Source organism: Dioscorea cayenensis, chromosome 6, assembly GCF_009730915.1.
Source record: "Dioscorea cayenensis subsp. rotundata cultivar TDr96_F1 chromosome 6, TDr96_F1_v2_PseudoChromosome.rev07_lg8_w22 25.fasta, whole genome shotgun sequence".
NCBI classification, from domain to species: Eukaryota; Viridiplantae; Streptophyta; class Magnoliopsida; order Dioscoreales; family Dioscoreaceae; genus Dioscorea; species Dioscorea cayenensis.
The window spans coordinates 1,248,516-1,251,463 of record NC_052476.1 but is presented as its reverse complement, the minus strand read 5'-3'; the positions used below and the strand labels follow the sequence as shown (position 1 = coordinate 1,251,463).

At 33.4% G+C, this 2,948-nt stretch overlaps 1 protein-coding gene across 1 annotated transcript; it reads left to right on the top strand.

Moving 5' to 3' along the window:
* The first annotated feature begins 1,067 nt into the window (after positions 1–1,067).
* LOC120263630 (U-box domain-containing protein 20-like) lies at positions 1,068–1,928 on the top strand. Its single transcript, XM_039271597.1, has one exon. It carries the CDS (start codon positions 1,068–1,070, stop codon positions 1,926–1,928), a length of 861 nt encoding a protein of 286 aa, XP_039127531.1.
* The last annotated feature ends 1,020 nt before the right edge of the window (positions 1,929–2,948 follow it).

The window sequence follows — 2,948 nt, the reverse complement described above, 5'->3', positions numbered from 1 at the left end:
CAATTTTTCTATTCTGATCTCTTCCAAATTCCATCTCTATATCTTCGAAATAAATTAGAGATCTCTATCTGTGCTAACAGAGACTTTCTGAATTTTATCCTCAAACTAAAAATCAAATCAATTCTCACCAAACCCTAACCCTAACTAGTAATATGTCACAAACAAGCATAAGAAAAGAGCAATAACAAAAAAACTCATAACCTTACCTCAACAATAACAAGAAATGAAATCCGTGACGATGAGACCCTTCTCCCGTCCCTCGTCACGACACCACCCGAAAAAGGAAGAGAAAGAGACGACGCAAGTCTCTCTCTTTTTCCCCCTATGATCTAAAAACCGAAAAAAATTTGAAGAGACAGCTAGGGGTTTTGAAAACTAAACAAAAAAACAAAAATCAATGGCTAAGATTGAAAGTAAAACCAACGGCTAGGATTAAGAGATAAAAGCAATGGCTAGGATTTGATTAAGGGTGGGTCTCACATTATAGATAATCTTAATATTTTTAGTTTAAAGTCTGACTCCAAACAAAAGAGTCAAAACTCAAAATAAATACATAAATAAATACACAAAAATAACTATCGTTAATAAATTATAACACCATAGTTGTACATTTATATAGTAAACCATGACAATGAAAATAAAAAATAAAAAAATAAAATGATTTAATAAGCTAATAAGTCATTAAAAATATATATATATATATAAATATTTTTTGTTTTGAAAAAAGATCTTACCGACTCACCCACATCATCATCGTTGAAGAGATCCAATCAAACCCAACAATTGACCACTTGTTTGATCAACCAAGTCAAAGTCCCCAAACCTAACGGCGTTTCCCTTCACCACATGACTAACCAACTCCCTCTCAACACTCGTTTCCCTCCCGCGCTTTCACATTCAAATCTTCAACGGTCAACATCCATTTTATTTTTCTCTCTTGAATCATTCACCTTCATCTTCCTATATAATGACTTTATTATCTTCTCATTTTCAAGAACATCATCACAAATTACAACCATCAAAGATCATAATAAAATCCCAAAGATTTTCAGTGAAGAAAGAGTTCAATGTCGAACCTGAACATAGAAAAAATTTTATCGAAGATTACTTTGGCAAGTCAGGAAGGAGACCGGTACCGTTGCGCGGAATTGGTTGCGGAGATCAAAAAAACAATGAAGGAAAGTGAAAGAAACAGGAGGCGTATCGCCGATGCCGGCACAAGCCTAGTTCTCGCTTCATCTTTTGATTTGTTTTCTCGCATATCGGTGGAAAACTCGAACAATCAAGTCTTGGAAGAGATCATTTTAGTATTGTCTTTCTTGTTTCCGCTCGATAACAAGGCTCTCCAGTGTCTTTCATCTCCGGAATCTATAAATTCCATCATATCGATCTTAAACTCCGGCGTGTTTGCAAAGGCCTCGCTTACAACAATTTTCAACTTAGTTTCTTCGAGTGAGGAGATTGCAAGAAAGTTTATAGATTTGAATTTAGTGTCAAAGCTCTTGGAAATTCTTGTTGATTCGGACAAGAAAATGTGCGAAAGAGCATTGGCGGTGCTCGACGTAGTGCTAAACTATGAGAGTGGAAGGGAGATGGCCCGCGGTAATGCGTTGGCAATGCCGGTGTTGGTAAAGAAGATTTTTCGGGTATCGGAGATGGCAACGGAGCTCGTGGTTTCGGTGATGTGGAAGATATGTTGCTGCAAGAAGAGTTGTGAGAAAGAATATGAAGATGAAAAAAGAGTTAAATGTTTGATTGAAGGTCTTGAATTTGGGGCATTTCAGAAACTGTTGGTGTTGTTGCAGATTGGTTGCAGTGAAGGAACAAAAGAGAAGGTTACTGAGTTGTTGAAATTGTTGAATGGTCATAGAGCTCAAATTGAGTGCATTGATTCTAAGGATTTCAAGGGTGTTAAAAGATCATTTTGATTTGTTTATTTCTTTATTTATTTATTGTACAAACTTGTATAATGCTCAATTCATTTGTTTCTTTTGTTATGCAAATTGATTTGTTGATTAGAAACACTGAATTCTTTTGATTCTTTTGTGTTGAAATTTAATTTGTGAGAAGAGGAAAAGGAGAAAGGAAATTTTTTTCAGTTGATGTTGATATGATGAGTTTCATAATCCGAATTAATTAATGCATTATTATTTTTTTGTTTGTTGACAATTAACTGGGAGTAATATTCTCCTGCATCTTTGGATCAACTCTTTTAACTCAAATTGCATTTCTGTGTTAAATGATCCGTGGTGCTTTGATATTCCTATTAATTTTAAGCCAACTTTTATCAATATGGATCTCATTGATGTTGATATTCACATCTCAAGACTGATAAATGAGAGTGATTGGGATTATAATGCTTTTATCTGACCTCTTGAGTATTAATTTCAATTCTCTTATCAGCCATCTTAGCTAAGTTAATCAGGGCCCTGAAAACTCTTGGTTTTGGATGCCAAACTCTAATAGATCATCTGTGGTCTTTTCAGTTTACAATTTTTCTGAATTCTAGCAATGATTCCAATGATCAATGGATTGGGTGGAAATATCTTTGGCGATCAAATTCTTCATGTGGCCTCTTTTGCATAAAAAAAAAAAAATCGAAACTTGAGTTTTTCTTCGCGCTATCAATTTAGTTTCTGAGGATTGTTATGCTTCATGTGATAATGGGTTGACTTAAAAAAAAAGTGTTTTTTTTAAGCTTAGTAAAAAAATTTTTAGAAAAAAAGTACTTTTCGGAATAAGTTAAAACGTTTTATGTATTTTATGTTTTGATAGATTAAATAGAAGTACTTTTGTAATCTTAAAACAGCTTCGAAACACCATATGACTAACTTTTTTAAAAAAAAAAACACTTTCTCAGCTTTTTTTATTTGTTTCTGCTTCTGCAGAAAAACCAATACAAACAATTTTTTTTGAACTCAAAAGTACTTAATTTATAAAAAAAACAT

Coding starts and splice junctions, on each gene's coding strand:
- LOC120263630 (XM_039271597.1), top strand. CDS start 1,068: ATGTCGAACCTGAACATAGAAAAAATTTTATCGAAGATTACTTTGGCA.